The sequence below is a fragment of the Oncorhynchus kisutch genome, linkage group LG6 (genome assembly GCF_002021735.2).
Source record: "Oncorhynchus kisutch isolate 150728-3 linkage group LG6, Okis_V2, whole genome shotgun sequence".
NCBI lineage: Eukaryota > Metazoa > Chordata > Actinopteri > Salmoniformes > Salmonidae > Oncorhynchus > Oncorhynchus kisutch.
This window is the reverse complement of record NC_034179.2, coordinates 83,929,639-83,946,989: the sequence shown is the minus strand read 5'-3', so window position 1 is coordinate 83,946,989 and position 17,351 is coordinate 83,929,639. Positions and strand designations below refer to the sequence as shown.

Here is a 17,351-nt window from a genome sequence, read left to right as displayed (position 1 = left end):
CAAGCATTGCAACTGTATCTGTATCGGTAGATGGTGTACATACAAATTATTGTATTTTGGAATCACTCAATGCCAGAAAATGACATAAAACATATTGAAGCATGTTGCATCATGTCTGGTTCATTCCTGTAACATTTACTGCAGTGAATTCTAAACAGTAGAGAGGTGTCATTCTTGTTTTGTAAAGTAACTTAACTAACGAAAACATTGTGTAATGCTACCTGTTGTTAGTGTTTTTAAGGTCATTGTTTTATGGGTGACAAAGTGTGCTTGTTGGGTGACAACCTTTGCTACTGTTATGGAAGAATGAGTTGATTTGAGACATGTGTTTTGGTGGTTTGAGTTCATTTTGGATATGAAATGAACTGCTGTGCCAAGCTGAAAGTTGGTTAGGAGAAATGTGTGAAGAGTTTTGAAAAAGTGACTTAAGTATTGAGAAATGGGTCCTAGCGATTGTAAAAAAAAAAACTGTAATAGTAAATGTAAAAATGAAAGTCACTCAGTAAAATACTACTTGAGTAAAAGTCTGAAAGTATTTGGTTTTAAATATACTTAAGTATCAAAAGTAAATGTAATTGCTAAAATATACATAAGCATCAAAAGTAAGTCCGTATATTAGGCAATTCAGGCGGAACGATTTTCTGTTATGTTTATTTACGGATGTTCAGGGGCACACTTCAACACTCAGACATCATTTACATATGAAGCATTTGTGTTTAGTGAGTCTGCCAAATCAGAGGCAGTAGGCATGACCAGGGATGTTCTCTTGATAAATGTGTGAATTAGACCATTTTCCTGTCCTGCTAAGCATTCAAAATGTAACGAGTACTTTTGGGTGTCAGGGAAAATGTAATGGAGTAAAAATATATTTTCTTTAGGAATGTAGTGAAGTAAAAGTAACATTTGTGCAGAATATGAATAGTAAAGTAAAGTACAGTACAGATTCCCCGCACTGTGTGTGTGTGAGTGTGTGTGTGTGTGTGTTTGTGTGTGTGTGTATGTGTGTGTGTGTGTGTGTGTGTGTTTGTTTGCGTGTGTGTGTGTGTGTTTGTGTGTGTGTGTATGTGTGTGTGTGTGTGTGTGTTTGTTTGCGTGTGCATGTGTCTCTGTCTGTGTGTGTGTGTGTGTGTGTGTGTGTGTGTATGTGTGTGTGTATGTTTGTTTGCGTGTGCATGTGTCTCTGTCTGTGTGTGTGTGTGTGTGTATGTGTGTGTGTGTGTGTTTGTTTGCGTGTGTGTTTGTGTGTGTGTGTGTGTGTTTGTTTGCGTGTGCATGTATCTCTGTCTGTGTGTGTGTGTGTGTGTGTGTGTGTGTGTGTGTGTGTGTGTGTGTGTGTGTGTGTGTGTGTGTGTGTGTGTGTGTGTGTGTGTGTGTGTGTGTGTGTGTGGGCGACTATGCATGCATTTATTAGAATGTTTGTGAGAGAGCGAGAGAGAGAGAGAGAGAGAGAGTGTGAAACATCTGTGTTCCTAATATGAACGTGTTTTTGCCATCTTTGTCTGGTTGTGTTTTTATAAGGCCGTTACGAAGAAATATTATGCTGGTGAGGCATAAAGGATTTTAAATAAATTTGATCTGGCTATTCAGCCTTAATGTCCTTAGTTACACACTGACACAACATTACCCAAGTAATGCAGCTGCATGAATGAGTGGCGTTTAGAAATATGAGCTAGTCTCAATGCAGTGAGTCATGTAGCTGCAGCTACACAGCATCTCTGGAAATGACTGACATTGACGTTGACCCTTACGGGCACATTTCCTGAATGGATAGACTGAAGTCTAATTCACCCAGAGCCTCATCATCAGCTGTCAAGGAAAAGAGGCCTGTTCTGTTCTGTGTGTTCCAGCACTGAGAGAAGAGAGAAGAGACCGTGTCTCCTAGTCTAGTCTCTAATACAGCCTGTTTATATGCTTTATTCAGTCATTCTAATTAATTATATCAATAAGCCAGCATAGAACCCAGCTTTTCGGCATCCTGCCTTTCTCAACTGCTAATACAGTCTGGTCAGGAGAGTATAAGAGGGCTAAGTAGGTGAGGAGAGCAGCAGCTTTTTGAAGTTCTCTTGTCAAATCTGGTTGGTTGGAGATAGCTAGCTTTGACTCTGAGGTAAACTGAGAAAATGGGACCGACCAAAGAAAGGGGCAGACTTGATGTGTAAAATGTTCCCTCTGTTGATTCAAGGTTGTAAAGAGCCTATCACTACCTATCATTCTGTTTTCAGTACCATGGACAGTTCCCTCTGTTGATTCAAGGTTGTAAAGAGCCTATCACTACCTATCATTCTGTTTTCAGTACCATGGACTGTTCCCTCTGTTGATTCAAGGTTGTAAAGAGCCTATCACTACCTATCATTCTGTTTTCAGTACCATGGACAGTTCCCTCTGTTGATTCAAGGTTGTAAAGAGCCTATCACTACCTATCATTCTGTTTTCAGTAACATGGACAGTTCCCTCTGTTGATTCAAGGTTGTAAAGAGCCTATCACTACCTATCATTCTGTTTTCAGTAACATGGACAGTTCCCTCTGTTGATTCAAGGTTGTAAAGAGCCTATCACTACCTATCATTCTGTTTTCAGTAACATGGACAGTTCCTTCTGTTGATTCAAGGTCGTAAAGAGCCTATCACTACCTATCATTCTGTTTTCAGTACCATGGACTGTTCCCTCTGTTGATTCAAGGTTGTAAAGAGCCTATCACTACCTATCATTCTGTTTTCAGTACCATGGACTGTTCCCTCTGTTGATTCAAGGTTGTAAAGAGCCTATCACTACCTATCATTCTGTTTTCAGTACCATGGACTGTTCCCTCCCATAGACTTTGCAATCACTCTGATGTAGCGCAATGCATTGCTAGTTCCATTGGTTATTCTAGTCTGTCTGAAGTAGAACAAACCATAGCCAGACTCCAATGGTTATTGCTCTCCAAATGCATTTCTATAGATGTATTCTCGTCATACTCCTTCAGCACCATGGACAGCAGTTATCTGTCTAGCTGGCAGTGGAAAGCTCCACTCATATGTACTGGCTGTCCTTCATCACCAGGGAGAGCTCCCCTGCCAACTCGTCCCTCTGCCTCTGAGCTCTGACTGTTAGTCCACTAGGTAAGCTGCAAAATGATTCACTTTGGTGTAGAAGCATTGAAATCCGCATGTAACAAAACCTGATATAGTCACAAAAATGCAACAATCTCAACAATGATGACAATCCATCAGAAACCCCAGTGAAATGTTGATACTCTCACTTTCAAAGTGGTGTGTTAAATACAAAGCTTGCGTGTTTTGTCTTGCATTAATAAAAAAATGAAAAGAGGAATGGGTGAATGGGCAATGGGACTTTGGCCGGGATTCAACCCATGTCGAGTTATAGCGCAGCGCGCTGGACAGTCGACAATAGCACTTGCCAGCTTGTAGTCCTAAATAACGTAAATGAATGATAATTTTCTACCTCTGGTTCGTTTGCTATTCCCATTTGGGATAAATGCTGAAAATAAGGTCTGAGGTTAACACAGGCGTAGGATATCTTATATGTTTTGTTCTATGAGATGATAACAGTCAGTTAACATGAACGTTAGGAATTATAAAGCCTTTACCTTCTCAAAATAAGTCACTTGCTAATGAGTCGCTAACTGTCAGAGAACTTGAACTTCAGCGTTAGTAGCAAGCATTTTCACGTCACTACGCCGACCATGCAAACTAGTCTACGCTACACTAGTCCGCCTAAAAGCTAGTTAGCTTAGTTAGCTTTCTGCTTAACAGCTCCAACAAAAATGATGCTATATTGTTTTGCTCCAGGCTGCAACCACATCTCCTCAGTGGGAAGGTGCTCATTTTATCAGTTCCCCAATGATGTCTAGAGGAGACTTTGGGTCCGTCTGATAAGGTAAGCTAAGTCTGATAAGGTAAGCTAAGCCTGATAAGGTAAGCTAAGTCTGATAAGGTAAGCTAAGCCTGATAAGGTAAGCTAAGCCGTTTAGCTCGATGTCAAAGGTACGCGACCTGAGATGTAGTTTTATCTTTTTACATGTTAGCACATCGTTAGCTTTTTGCTTGTTTTGATTACATAAATGCTTCAAAATTCACAAAAAGCTGATGAAGATTGTCTCATAGAATAACACGTATCAGATCTCCTAAGCCTGTGTTTACCACAGACATTATTTTCAGCGTTTATCCTGAATCCCTCCCAAAAAAACATTCATTTCCCCATAAGCTTTGGCCAGCGAGCCATGACAGTGTTAGCCTGCATTAGTGCCTACAAAAAGACACTATAACTATTGCTCTCTATGAGCCTTTTAAAGGCATTTTCCCAGATGTTAGCAGAGATCAAATTCACAGGAAACACTAAGCATGACGGCTCAAGCATAAATTATCTTTAAAAGTCTGCTATAGTGCAGTAACACAGCTCGGATTAATTCGAGACCTTTGCCTTGTTTAGATGTAGTAGCAGTGGAAGGACCCAAACAGAGCAAACAGCAGATGTTGCTGGAATCAGACCTGGTGTGTCATAGAGAGGCAAACATCAGAGCATATAAAAACTGGAACTATCCTTGGCACCATTGAAACATCAAGAGGTAGAATGAGACAGACTTACTGGGGGAGACATGCTTAGACAATATAGTGATGCATTTTTTTCACCTTTATTTAACCAGGTAGGCCAGTTGAGAACAAGTTCTCATTTACAACTGCAACCTGGCCAAGGTAAAGCAAAGCAGTGCTACAGAAAACAACAACACAGAGTTACACAACAAATGTACAGTCAATAACACAATAGAAAAATCTATATACAGTGTGTGCAAATGGAGTATGGCAATACATAGGCCATAGTAGCAAAGCAATTACAATTTAGCAATTTAACACTGGAGTGATAGATGTGCAGATAATGATGTGCAAGTAGAAATACTGGTGTGTAAAAGAAAAAAAAGTAAAGAAAAACAATATGGGGATGAGGTAGGTAGTTGGATGGGATATTTACAGATGGGCTGTGTCTGGGAAGCACTACAACTCTCTAAAACTCTTTGAGTAGGAGAAGGGAGCTCACTGCTGGGGAACCAACAAGGACAATATGTTTTCTTGCAGCTTCGCTGCCTGAACCCTTAACAAGAAAATGTTACAGGTAAACTATGTTTCTAAATACGTCAATACGTCACCGGCATCATCACATTTCTCATTCCACGATGGGCGTATGGACATATGAGAATGTCTTCTCACTGTTTTGCTGCTCCCAAATGTGATCTTTAAAAAAAAATCTTTGATGATTGAGATTTATTTCAAGGCAGTCAAACCCTTTTATGTTTACCTTAATTTAACTAGGCAAGTCAGTTAAGAACAAATTCTTATTTTCAATGATGACCTACGAACAGTGGGTTAAATGCCTGTTCAGGGGCAGAACAACAGATTTGTACCTTGTCAGCTCGGGGATTTGAACATGAAGCCTTTTGGTTACTAGTCCAATGCTCTAACCACTAGGGTACCCTGCCGCCCAAATGGATAGGCTTGGCTACTTGGTGAATGCATTGGGCAGGATACAAACCCAGCTTTCATTGAGGGGAGGGGAGGCCATGCTTAGTATTTAATACGGGGTTCCCCAGCACAAAACAAGCACATCTCACGTTCTGTATGTAGCTGTGGACTTCCTGTCGTTGAGCGAACACTAGTTCGTATTGACCCGTACAACTACCACAAGCTTCCTTTATATGTCACACAGAGACAAACAATTGAAATCATATCCATGAGTTCATCTGAATCTCATAGTATCAATTTATATGAGGGTTGAACAAATGATGATCATTTTGTGTCCAAACATAAATATTGAATTACATTTAAATGAATGTGTTTCAGGTATATAGTACAATGTCCCCCCAAATTATTTTCTTACATTTCAAATGATCCATATTTCAGATATGTGACAATTTGAGTGCAGTTTTTTATTACAATTAAAGGCATTATTTTATAGGCATTCTTTAGTCTGAATATTGATTAATTTACCACAGGGGGCATGAAATATTGTTTAATCAATGTATGTTGCATAATATAGTGTTTTGACATCAATTCAATAATATTCTTCACCAAATAATTATTTTTAATAAAACAATTATTTACCATATTCTTACTCTATGGTACCTTTTACATATCAACTGCCTGGTTGAGCACATTCTTGCTTTTTAGCCTTTTTTCATTTTATCCCCTATCTTTGGCGACTGATTTCAAGTTTTTGCAGCTCTCAGAGTGGGCAAGGTTAGAGAGCCACAGGTCTGGACTGCAGCAACCCAAATATTCACCTACAATTATGGAGGAAGGCTGGGAGAGTTGACCAATCATGTTCAAGTGAAGGTTTTATCATTTGCACTTTTAAACGGGTGAGAAAACAGCAAATGCAGGGTCACATAGATCCAACTCAGGGGAAGCAACGACCCAAAATGAAATGCAGGCAAGTGCATTTTCACCATTGACCTATAGGGGGCGCAACATGCAGGCCCAAGGCTTTGATGAATGGCACTATATCAGGTTTTGTTCAACGCGGAACAATTATACAAGCACCTCAATTGTCATTCTTCTATGCCAAATTCAACAATATGGTATTTTTTGGGAGCTTATCTACTGGACCTTGTGGAGGACATGCCAAGGCTGCAGCCATTTTGTGGTGAGCTGAGTAGGACTGAGTTTGTTGAAGGACTGAATACAGAGGCCGCTAGAAAGCCTACTTGTGCAGATGAAGAGAGATGGAGAGGGGGATGGAGGAGAGGGAGAGAGAGATGGAGTAGATGGAGAGTGTCTCTCTGTGCATGTCTGTGGCCCTCTCAGCCCTGGCACAGCGATTAACCCCCGCTACCCTGGCTGCCCCCTCTCTCTGTCCGCCGCGCCAGCTCTCTCTCTCCTAGCTGCCCTCTCAGTCTTCTGATTGCATGGAGTGGGCGTACAAACGGCAAACGGACAGACGACACAGGTGGGGGGAGGGAGCCTAGGGGCCTGCCAGCCCTCGTACAGAGAGGCCCTGCCTGAGGCTAGGGTGAGATTCTCTCTCCCTCTCTTAGGCCCTCTTCTCTTCTCTGTTCAATGTATTTTCTTGCCTCCTCCTCTCCCTCCTCTACCCCAGTCACTCCTCCTCTCCCTCCTCTCCCTCCGTCACTCCTCCTCTCCCTCCTCTCCGTCCGTCACTCCCCCTCTCCCTCCTCTCCCTCCGTCACTCCTCCTCTCCCTCCTCTCCGTCCGTCACTCCTCCTCTCCCTCCTTTCCCTCCGTCACTCCTCCTCTCCCTCCTCTCCGTCCGTCACTCCCCCTCTCCCTCCTCTCCCTCCTCTCCCTCCATCACTCCTCCTCTCCCTCCTCTCCCTCCGTCACTCCTCCTCTCCCTCCGTCACTCCTCCTCTCCCTCCTCTACCCCAGTCACTCCTCCTCTCCCTCCTCTCCCTCCATCACTCCTCCTCTCCCTCCTCTCCGTCCGTCACTCCCCCTCTCCCTCCTCTCCCTCCGTCACTCCTCCTCTCCCTCCTCTCCCTCCGTCACTCCTCCTCTCCCTCCTCTCCCTCCGTCACTCCTCCTCTCCCTCCTCTACCCCAGTCACTCCTCCTCTCCCTCCTCTCCCTCCGTCACTCCTCCTCTCCCTCCTCTACCCCAGTCACTCCTCCTCTCCCTCCGTCACTCCCCCTCTCGCTCCTCTCCCTCCGTCACTCCTCCTCTCCCTCCTCTCCCTCCGTCACTCCCCCTCTCCCTCCTCTCCCTCATCTCCCTCCGTCACTCCCCCTCTACCTCCTCTCCCTCATCTCCCTCTGTCACTCCTCCTCTCCCTCCATCACTCCCCCTCTCCCTCCTCTCCCTCCGTCACTCCGCCTCTCCCTCCTCTCCCTCTGTCACTCCCCCTCTCCCTCCTCTCCCTCCTCTCCCTCCGTCACTCCCCCTCTCCCTCCTCTTCCTCCTCTCCCTCCGTCACTCCCCCTCTCCCCCCTCTCCCTCTGTCACTCCCTCCTCTCCCTCCGTCACTCCCCCTCTCCCTCCTCTCCCTCCGTCACTCCCCCTCTCCCTCCTCTCCCTCCTCTCCCTCCGTCACTCCCCCTCTCCCTCCTCTCCCTCCGTCATTCCTCCTCTCCCTCCTCTCCCTCCGTCATTCCCCCTCTCCCTCCTCTCCCTCCTCTACCCCCGTCATTCCCCCTCTTCCTCCTCTCCCTCCTCTACCCCCGTCATTCCCCCTCTCCCTCCGTCATTCCCCCTCTCCCTCCGTCATTCCCTCCTCTTCCTCCTCTCCCTCCGTCACTCCCCCTCTCCCCCCTCTCCCTCCGTCACTCCCTTCTCTCCCTCCGTCACTCCCCCTCTCCCTCCTCTCCCTCTGTCACCCCCCCTCTCCCTCCTCTCCCCCCGTCATTCCCCCTCTCCCTCCTCTCCCTCCTCTACCCCCGTCATTCCCCCTCTCCCTCCGTCATTCCCCCTCTCCCTCCGTCATTCCCCCTCTCCCTCCTCTCCCTCCGTCATTCCCCCTCTCCCTCCTCTCCCTCCGTCATTCCCCCTCTCCCTCTGTCATTCCCCCTCTCCCTCCTCTCCCTCCTCTCCCTCTGTCATTCCCCCTCTCCCTCCTCTCCCTCCTCTCCCTCTGTCATTCCCCCTCTCCCTCCTCTCCCTCCCTCATTCCCCCTCTCCGTATGGAGGTGAGCCCTACTCAGGTGTAATGTTGACGTCGGCTGGAAGGCAGACGTGAAGTGAGGACATTCTATTTCAGAGCTGTGCGTCAGACACGTGCGTGTCCGAGTGGTGGGGGGTTGAGCTGCAGGCTGTGTGTGTGGGAGTCTGTTAATGGAACAAGCCAGAACGTTGAACAGTTTGCCTCTCAAAGTGGGTAAATATCATGATTGGGAGAGCTGGGGTGTGTCTCAAATGGCACCCTATTCCCTATTAAAAATAATGTGTGTACTATAGGGAATAGCACCCTATTCAAATGGCACCCTATTCCCTATAGTACACACATTATTTTTAATAGGGAATAGGGTGCCATTTGGGAGGCAGGTCTGGTCTGGAAGTGCTCTTTTAGGATCCAACATCCACTTGCACTCTCTGTCTATGAGGCTGGCTACACTGTTTTTAGTTGTGTCCTCTGTGAATTGAGATTTATTTTTATTTGTATGTTTTTATTGTACCTTTATTTAACCAGGCAAGTCAGTTAAGAACACATTGTTATTTTCAATAACGGCCTGGGAACAGTGGGTTAACAGCCTGTTCAGGGGCAGAACGACAGATTTGTACCTTGTCAGGTCTCATTGTGTTTATGTTATATTCTAACTGCTATGCAAAAATACAAATTCTGCTCTTAGACCCTGTCTTTCTGCTACTGTACATGATGACTAGCATTTTCTCTACCTAGCCATTTGCTTTATGCTGTTTCAGTTATTCTACAGAGAGTGGTATGTCTGCCATTTGTTTGTATGATTTCCCTCCTATTTCATACCATCTACTTACATTGTCAATAACACACTTTATCTCTCTCCTTCTCTCTCTATCTTTCTCTCTCTGCTGTAGCTCTGAGTCGGTCAGCGATGCCCTTCGGCCTGATGCGTAGAGAGCTGGCGTGCGAGGGATACCCCATCGAGCTGCGCTGCCCTGGCAGTGATGTCATCATGATTGAGACGGCCAACTACGGCCGCACAGACGACAAGATCTGTGACGCTGACCCCTTCCAAATGGAGAACGTGCAGTGTTACCTGCCTGATGCCTTCAAGATCATGTCACAGAGGTACGTGTGGGGAGGTGGGAGGGTTGGGTGGATAGGTGTGTGTGTCAGTGTGTGTGTGTGTGTGTGTGTGTGTGTGTGTGTGTGTGTGTGTGTGTGTGTGTGTGTGTGTGTGTGTGTGTGTGTGTGTGTGTGTGTGTGTGTGTGTGTGTGTGTGTGTGTGTGTGTGTGTGAGATAAATAAGAAGACATAGGACACCCAGGGTGGATGTGTCTTTCTGTCCTGCTTGTTTTTTAAATCTTATGTGCTGTTAGTGTGTAAAGTCGAGTGCATGCAGAATATGTGTAGTGAGATATGTGTTAGTAGTGTGGCTGCCTGCAGCTGCACTCTGGTTGTGCTTAGCATCTGCCTGCTCATAGAGCTGATCTATGGCAGCCCTCTCCCTGCTATCCATCACACATGTAACGGAGGGAGAGGGTGCTACTGGTGAGAGGGAGAGAGAGATGGACAGATCTGGAGGACAGGGGGATTGGTGTGGGGATGGAGGGATGGAGAGATCCGAAGGGGATTGATGTAGGGAGGGAGAGAGAGATGGACAGGGGGAATGGTGTAGGGATGGAGGGATGGAGAGATGGAGAGATCTGAAGGGGCTTGATGTAGGGAGGGATGGAGGGAGGGAGGGATGGAGGGAGGGAGGGAGGGAGGGAGGGAGGGAGGGAGGGAGGGAGGGAGGGAGGAGGGAGGGAGGGAGGGAGGGAGGGAGGGAGGGAGGGAGGGAGGGAGGGAGGGAGGGAGGGAGGGAGGGAGGGAGGAGGGAGGGAGGAGGGACAGATCTGGAGGAGGACAGGGGGATTGGTGTGGGGATGGAGGGATGGAGAGATGGATAGATCCAAAGGGGAGAGATGGAGAGATCTGAAGGGGATTGATGTAGGGATGGAGGGATGGAGAGATGGAGAGATCTGAAGGGGATTGATGTAGGGATGGAGGGAGGGAGGGAAGGAGTGGGCTAGAGTGAACCACTGATGGGGAGATAAAGAGAGTGCAGCAGTGACGTGGAGAGAAATGGAGAATGAACAAGAGAGAGAGCAGAAAGAGAGAAATAATGCTAAAGCTGGATAGAGGAGGACAGAGGAGGATAGGGGAGGATAGAGGAGGACAGAGGAGGACAGAGGAGAATAGAGGAGGATAGAGGAGGATAGAGGAGGACAGAGGAGGATAGAGGAGGACAGAGGAGGATAGAGGAGGATAGAGGAGGATAGAGGAGGACAGAGGAGGATAGAGGAGGATAGAGGAGGACAGAGGAGGATAGAGGAGGATAGAGGAGGACAGAGGAGGACAGAGGAGGATAGAGGAGGATAGAGGAGGATAGAGGAGGACAGAGGAGGATAGAGGAGGATAGAGGAGGACAGAGGAGGATAGAGGAGGACAGAGGAGGATAGAGGAGGACAGAGGAGGATAGAGGAGGACAGAGGAGGATAGAGGAGGATAGAGGAGGACAGAGGAGGATAGAGGAGGATAGAGGAGGACAGAGGAGGATAGAGGAGGATAGAGGAGGACAGAGGAGGATAGAGGAGGACAGAGGAGGACAGAGGAGGACAGAGGAGGATAGAGGAGGACAGAGGAGGATAGAGGAGGATAGAGGAGGACAGAGGAGGATAGAGGAGGATAGAGGAGGATAGAGGATGACAGAGGAGGATAGAGGAGGACAGAGGAGGACAGAGGAGGATAGAGGAGGATAGAGGAGGACAGAGGAGGATAGAGGAGGACAGTGGAGGATAGAGGAGGACAGAGGAGGATAGAGGAGGACAGAGGAGGATAGAGGAGGACAGTGGAGGATAGAGGAGGACAGAGGAGGATAGAGGAAGACAGTGGAGGATAGAGCTGGATAGAGGAGGACAGAGGTGAATAGAGATAGAGGAGGACAGAGAAGGATAGAGGAGGACAGAGGATGACAGATGAAGATAGAGGAGGACAGAGGAGGATAGAGGAGGGTAGAGGAGGATAGAGGAGGATAGAGGAAGACAGTGGAGGATAGAGGAGAATAGAGATAGAGGAGGACAGAGAAGGATAGAGGAGGACAGAGGAGGATAGAGGAGGACAGATGAAGATAGAGGAGGATAGAGGAGGACAGAGGAGGATAGAGGAGGACAGATGAAGATAGAGAAGGATAGAGGAGGACAGAGGAGGATAGAGGAGGACAGAGGAGGATAGAGGAGGACAGATGAAGATAGAGGAGGATAGAGAAGGACATAGGAGGATAGAAGAGGACAGAGAAGGACAGAGGTGGATAGAAGAGGATAAAAGGCAGAGGAGGACAGAGAAGGATAGAAGGACGATAGAGGATGACAAAGGAGGACAGAGATCGATAGAGGAGGATAGAAGACAGAGGAGGATAGATGAGGACAGAGATCGATAGAGGAGAATAGAGGAGGACAGAGATCGATAGAGGAGGACAGAGGAGGGGGGATTATATGCAGAAAAGGGAAGTGTGTGTGCTGGGAGTGTGAGTGTGTGAGGGAGCATACATTGAGCTGCTTAAATTATGATGGTGTTATGTGCAATTGAATGTTTCCCTGCCTTGTGTGCGTTTCTGTGTGTGTGTGTGTTTGTGTGTGTGTGTGTGTGTGTATGTCTGTCTGTCTGTCTGTCTGTCTGTCTGTCTGTCTGTCTGTCTGTCTGTCTGTCTGTCTGTCTGTCTTAGCAGCACCAGTCCCCACCCATTCTCTCACCTTTAATTGCTCACACTCACAAGCCTTCGGGGGAGGGAGACTCTTACGGCACTCTTCCCCCTGTTCCTCCCTCATCCCTCCATCGCCTCATCCCTCAGGTCCAGCTGTCACATGATCTAGTCTAGTGTGAAATGACCCCCTTCCGACCCGTTCCCTCCATCTTTAGCCCCAAGGACATTTATCTGCCTCTTCTCTTTTATCTCTTCTGTCATTCTCTCAATGTCCTCATTCATTTTATTCTCATCACTCTCTTCTCTCTCCTCTGTCTAGTTTGTTTCTCTGTTCCCATGTTTCTCTCTCACTCTCAATTCAATTTCAATTCAATTTCAATTTCCACAGGATCGGTGGGTCCCCCGCGGGACGGTTGAGCTAACGTAGGCTAATGCAATTAGCATGAGGTTGTAAGTAACAAGAACATTTCCCAGGACATAGACATATCTAATATTGTCAGAAAGCTTAGATTATTGTTACTCTAACTGCACTGTCCAATTTACAGTAGCTATTACAGTGAAAGAATACCATTCTATTGTTTGAGGAGAGTGCATCATTTTGAACATGAAAAGTTATTAATAAACCAATTAGGCACATTTGGGCAGTGTTGACACAAAAAAAAGTCCAGAAATGCAATGGCTCATTGAATCAGTCTAAAACATTGCACATACACTGCTGCAAAAGTGGCCAAAATCTAAATTGCACCTGGTCTGAAATAATACATCATGGCCTTTCTCTTGCATTTCAAAGATGATGGTACAAAAAAACACATGTTTTTTTCTTTGTATTATCTTCTACCAGATCTAATGTTATATTCTCCTACATTCATTTCACATTTCCACAAACTTCAAAGTGTTTCCTTTCAAATGGTACCAAGAATATGTATATCCTTGCTTCAGGTCCTGAGCTACAGGCAGTTAGATGTGGGTACGTCATTCTAGGCGAACATGTACAAAAGGGGCGGATCCTTGAGGGGCTTTATTGGCATGGGAAAACATATGTTTACATTGCCAAAGCAAGTGAAGTAGATAATAAACAAAAGATAAATAAACAATACAAAATGAACAGTAAACATTACACTCAAATGTCATATTATTTATTTATACAGTGTTGTAATGATGTGCAAAAAGTACAAAAGGGAAAATAAATAAAAATAAATATGGGTTGTATTTACAATGGTATTTGTGCTTCACTGGTTGACCTTTTCTTGTGGTAACAGGTCACAAATCTTGCTGCTGTGATGCACACTGTGGTAGTTCACCCAATAGATATTGGAGTTGGTCAAAATTGAATTTGTTTTCAAATTCTTTGTGGGTCTCTGAGGGAAATATGTGTCTCTAATATGGTCATACATTGGGCAGGAGGTTAGGAAGTGCACCTCAGTTTCCACCTCATTTTGTGGGCAGTGTGCACATAGTCTGTCTTCTCTTGAGAGCCAGGTCTGCCTTCAGTGGGCCGCCTTTCTCAATAGCAAAGTCTGTACATAGTCAAAGTTTTCCTTCATTTTGGTCAGGTATTCTGCCACTGTGTACTCTCTGTTTAGGGTCCAATAGCGTTCTAGTTTTTTTTGTAAATTCTTTCCAATGTGTCAAGTAATTATATTTTTGTTTTCTCGTGATTTGGTTGGGTCTAATTGTGTTGCTGTCCTGGGGCTCTGCGGGGTGTGTTTGTGTTTGTGAACAGAGCCCCAGGACCAGCTTGCTTAGGGGACTCTTCTCCAGGTTCATCTCTCTGTAGGTGATGGCTTTGTTATGGAAGGTTTGGGAATTGCTTCATTTTAGGTGGTTGTAGACGGCTCTTTTCTGGATTTAGATCATTAGCGTGTATCGGCCTAATTCTGCTTCTGCTTGCATTATTTGGTGTTTTACGTTGTACACAGATGATATTTTTTGCAGAATTCTGCATGCAGAGTCTCAATTTGGTGTTTGTCCCATTTTGTGAATTCTTGGTTGGTGAGCGGACTCCAGGCTGCACAACCATAAAGGGCAATGGGTTCTATAACTGATTCAAGTATTTTTAGCCAGATCCTAATTTTTATGTTGAATTTTGTGTTCCTTTTGATGTTCTCTCTCTCTCTCTCTCCCTCTCTCTCTCTCCCGCTCTCTCTCTCTCTCGCTCTTTCTATATCTCTCTCTCTCTCTCGCTCTTTCTATCAATGTATCTCTCTCTCGCTCTTTCTTTCTATCTCTCTCTCTCTCTCTCTCTCTCTCTCTCTCTCACTATTTCTCTCTCTCTCTCTCTCTCTCTCTCGCTCTTTCTATCTCTCTCTCTCTCTCTCTCTCTCTCTCTCTCTCTCTCTCTCTCTCTCTCTCTTTCTCTCATCTCTCTCCCTCTCTCTCTGTGGGACAGGTGTAATAACCGTACCCAGTGTGTGGTGGTGGCAGGGTCCGATGTGTTCCCAGACCCCTGCCCAGGGACCTACAAGTACCTGGAGATACAGTACGAGTGTGTCCCCTACAGTGAGTACCCAGACCCCCCATCTCCCACACCCCTGACCCCCTTCCCCACCCCCCCATCCCCATCCCCCTTCTCCCCCAGCTTACCCCTCTCAGCCCTCTCAGCAACTGACTGGCATTCACACACACACAGACTCTCTCTCTCACACACTCAGCCACACACACAAACAGACAGACCAAGACCAGACCAGACAGACACACATTGCTCTCTCGCTCTTGCTCTCTCTCTCTCTCTTACACACACACACACACCTACACACACACCTGCAAACAAACACCCCTACACACACACAGCACTAAACCCCTTTTCTCCATCGACAGTGCAACGCTCCAGAGGCTGAGAGAGATTTTCACACGGGGAAGGTGCTCCACAAACACCATGGCAGATAAGCACTTCATACAGCAGTACAGCGAGGGGTCAGCCTTTATTGCTGATCATAGCGGTAACACACACCACCACACTCACACACACGTTGACCCCTGGGCCTGATAGACCATCTTAGTGGTCCCTCTGATCTCCAAGAACAGTGAACATTGTCCACAGTGAGACTGGGAGGCAGAAGACTGTGTCTTATTTTAGACCACATGACCCTGAAGATGTGCACATTTCAATATCCCCATGGTAACTGGCTGCCGGCTCCCTCGGGTGCTGCTCACATCTCCGTGGCTGGTGTGACACACACACACACGTACGTACACACACATTACGCACGCGCTCTGTTGCTCATACACACGCACAAACACAACTACAAACACACACACATACACAAACACACGCAGAAACACACACCCACATCACACACTGTCTCTCACACACTCTCACCCAAACCCTAAAGCACACACACACACAAGAACACAAGAACACAGGCAGACAGGGTGAGGATTCTGGTGTTGTGTGGAGCCTCAGTCATGTGAAAATCTCTGCTCAGACAGTGTCCCCTCCTCCTCATGTAGTATTACTCTCAGCATTGATCCTCTCACTGTGCAGGAGTATTCCAGGGGGCTGCCGCCTCATCCCCTCTCCACTGGGGAGAGACAGAAGTGTGGTGTGTGTGTGTGGAGGGGGGGGGGCTTGATTGATGACTATGGGAGGGATGAAGGGAAGAGGTGGGTAAGAGATACTCTGTGGGTGAATGTCTATGTTTTTTCCTTCAGGGAGCCGTGAGTACAGGAACTGAAGAAAGCAAAACCGACATCAACAACTCCCTGACCTCTTCTCTGAATTCTCACACTCCTCTCCTCCTCTCAACATATCTCCATGTCAATATCGCCTTTTTTCATCTCTCCTTCTCTGTCAACCTTCTCTCTCCTGGTTTCATGCCGTTCTTCTACAACTCTTTATATTCTACACTTTATCCATTGCCAAATTTCTTTCACTCTCTCCATTGATCTCATCTCTTTCCCTCCCTCTCTTTATCTTCCGATGTCGCTTTCTTTTCTCTTTGCAGGTTGTAGGAGTTGTCCCAACACTCCACTGTCACCTGTAGGAGTTGTCCCAACACTCCACTGTCACCTGTAGGAGTTGTCCCAACACTCCACTGTCACCTGTAGGAGTTGTCCCAACACTCCACTGTCACCTGTAGGAGTTGTCCCAACACTCCACTGTCACCTGTAGGAGTTGTCCCAACACTCCACTGTCACCTGTAGGAGTTGTCCCAACACTCCACTGTCACCTGTAGGAGTTGTCCCAACACTCCACTGTCACCTGTAGGAGTTGTCCCAACACTCCACTGTCACCTGTAGGAGTTGTTCCAACACTCCACTGTCACCTGTAGGAGTTGTCCCAACACTCCACTTTCAACTGTCCAAGTGCAACACAAAGTGCAGCATGGCCTCCAGGCCTCTAGGGGAGCTGTCCTACTTGGCTGGCTGTGCCCCCTTAAGATTACGATGAACTCTGACCCTCCTCTGCTCGGCGCTCACATGCCCTCAGCTAACCTGCCTATAGATATATACTGTTGTTTGACAGGGTTGAGTCCTGTTACCATCGCAACAGTACAAGTTATAACTGTGACCTTTGCTGTTGGGGAAGGTTTTCTAGTCTGTGTTATCTTTCTTCTTCTCTCTCTCTTTTGCCCTGCAGCCTTTGGGTGAGATCATGTCCTCTTTCAGTCTCCTCTATCATCTCTCTCTCTGAATGTAGCCCTGAGATGTGAGTTGACTTGTTGTGGTGGTCAGGTTGGCTGGCCCCTTGTTGCTATGTTCTACTTTATGTGTCTCTCCTCTGGTGTTGTTTTGTTGTTAGGTGGTGATCTGGTCCTGGGTTATAAATAGTTTCCTCTTCCGTCCTCTCTTATTCTCTCTTATTCCAGACCAGACATTTCCCTCTGACTGCACACCAGAGCCAATCGAAAGTGATGATTAAATAGCTGCTGACTTGCATTTTTCCTATTCCCGTCTTCCATTAAAGAAGCTTGTTTATTGGATCTGAAGGAAGGAGGGTGGAGGGGGTTATGAGAAAATTGGAACCTGATCGCGTCGTGATGAAAAGTCTTGGCTGTCTGAAGTGAGAAAGACGAGCCAATTA

General features: G+C 46.5%; 1 protein-coding gene across 2 annotated transcripts in view; it reads left to right on the top strand.

The window, feature by feature from the left end:
* LOC109886818 (adhesion G protein-coupled receptor L1) overlaps nt 1-17,351 on the top strand; it is a 220,864-nt gene that overhangs the window by 117,702 nt on the left and 85,811 nt on the right. For both annotated transcript variants that reach the window (XM_031828040.1, XM_031828039.1), the window contains exons 3-4: nt 9,498-9,711; nt 14,718-14,827. In XM_031828040.1, the coding sequence (XP_031683900.1) occupies nt 9,498-9,711; nt 14,718-14,827 (324 nt within the window). The remainder of the gene's footprint in view (nt 1-9,497; nt 9,712-14,717; nt 14,828-17,351) is intronic.